The sequence below is a fragment of the Parus major genome, unplaced genomic scaffold (assembly GCF_001522545.3).
Source record: "Parus major isolate Abel unplaced genomic scaffold, Parus_major1.1 Scaffold372, whole genome shotgun sequence".
Lineage (NCBI taxonomy): Eukaryota > Metazoa > Chordata > Aves > Passeriformes > Paridae > Parus > Parus major.
Window position 1 is genome coordinate 40,234 of NW_015379296.1, and position 2,040 is coordinate 42,273.

Here is a 2,040-nt window from a genome sequence, read left to right on the forward strand (position 1 = left end):
CTCCTCCTCCCGGTGCTGGGGGCAGTTTCCTCTCCACATTTCCTCAAGGGCTCACCTTGGTGGGCGAGGGGACGGGGGGTGCCCCCGGGGAGCCGAGGGACGGCGTGGGGATGACGGGGGCCACCAGCGGGGTCTGGGCGGGCGTGCCGGGCTCGCTGCTGCTCATCTCCCCGCCGGACGCCGAGGCCGAGCCCGAGGGCCCGGCCGTGCCGCCGGACGCCGACGACGTGGGGGTCCGGGTGGGCTGCAAAACACCAGCACGGCTCAGGGGGAGTCAGGGGGGACACCCCAAAGGATGGAGATCCCACAGCTCCCGCCGTGACGCCTCGGCTGACTCCCAGAGTCCCATTCCAGCAGGGGAAACCTGGAGCGTGCCGACAGTGGGGACTCGGCTCAGAGAGAATTCATGGATAATCCATTGGGGAAGGGCTCCAGGTGCTTCCCAGAGAAGCTGTGGCTGATCCTGGATCCCTGGAAGTGTCCAAGGATGGGGCTTGGAGCAGCCTGGCACAGTGGAAGGTGTCCCTGGCCATGGCAGGGGGTGGCACTGGATGAGCTCCAAGGTCCCTCCCAACCCCAACCATTCCAGGATTCCAGGATTCAAAGCCCCAGCTCCAGAGGGTGAGACAGCAAAACCTCAGAGCCCACCAAGGTGAGAACCCAGCTTTGGGGAGCAAGAAGAAAACCAACAAGGAGTGAGTTCCCAGAGTCCAGTGGGGCCTGGTGCTGCTTCATTAGCACTTATGAGGCTGTTAATTAATGACTGTCTGAGCCCAGGCTGTGGGAAAAGCGGTGAGGGAAGCACCAGGTGCCCCCCAGGCTCCCACAGATCTCCTCATGGACCCTGTTTCTGGACCCCTCACCTCTGACTGTGTAAATTGCATTTCCTGACTTAATTCTCTTCCTGGAAATGGGATTTTTGGTGCCATGAGGGTTCACCAGGTGTGTGGTTACACACACAGACACAGCTGGGAAGGAGAAACCCCCACCCTCTGCCCTTACCTTCCCCAAAATAAAGGGAAACCCGAGTTAACTGCACTGCAGCAAGTCCAGCACCCCTTGGATGGGCCCAGCCAGCCCTCCTGGGATAATCCCAGTTCTCCCAGGCACAGAAAACAGGGAATTTCTGGGTGACACCGAGCCCCACGCGCTCTCTCCAGATACAAAACACCGATGTTTGTTGTTTCTGGTGCTTTTGGGTCACAGATCCCTCACGGAAATCAGGCTTAGATGGGATATTGGGAAGGAATTCCAGGCTGGGAGGGTGCCCAGAGGAGCTGTGGCCAGCCCTGGATCCCTGGAAGTATCCAAGGCCAGGCTGGACAGGACTTGGAGCCAGCTGGGATGGTGGGAGGTGCTCCTGGGTGGAGCTGGATGGGCTTTAGGTCCCTTCCAACCCAAACCATGATTCCAGGATCCCATCTCCCTGCCCAGCACGGCTGTGAGGCCAAAGGAGGTCCCACAGGACATCCCTGCAGAGACATCAGCAAGAACCACCCAAACGCAGGGAACGGGATCCCAGAGGCTGATGGAATCCACCCCTGCCTGGGGCGAGGTGCTGGAAGCACCCAGAGACTTCTCCATTCCCAAACTCAATCTTTAAGCATTTCTCTCCCACATTTCCTCCCTTCAAGCCACAAATCCCTTCCCAAGGTGAATCCCGCTGGTTGGAGCAGCCCCCGAGGGCCCAGCCAGCCCTGCCTGACACCTCAGGCTCTGTCAGATCCCACCCAGATCCCACAGCCAAGCCCCTGGCACAGTCAGGAGCAGCGGGACCCCCCGGCACAGCCCGGGCACTCCCACACGGATTTCACACCGCTCCATCCTGGGAGAGGGGTCCCAAGGAGCTGGAGATGTTCCAGAGGAGCCCACCAGCCCTGTGAGCTCCTCTGGGCTCTGCACAACGAGGGGGAAGGACAACGGGAGTGCGCCGTGGGGCTGGAACCCAATGGGTGACGTTTGTGTGGGGCTGGAACCCAATGGGTGACGTTTGTGTGGGGCTGGAACCCAATGGGTGACGTTTGGGTGGGGCTGGAACCC

General features: G+C 60.8%; 1 protein-coding gene across 1 annotated transcript in view; it reads right to left on the reverse strand.

Annotated features, from left to right (window-relative positions):
• DCTN1 (dynactin subunit 1) overlaps nucleotides 1-2,040 on the reverse strand; it is a 61,153-nt gene that overhangs the window by 31,037 nt on the left and 28,076 nt on the right. Inside the window, exon 8 of the mRNA XM_033511592.1 lies at nucleotides 56-244. Coding sequence (XP_033367483.1) covers nucleotides 56-244 — 189 coding nt within the window. The remainder of the gene's footprint in view (nucleotides 1-55; nucleotides 245-2,040) is intronic.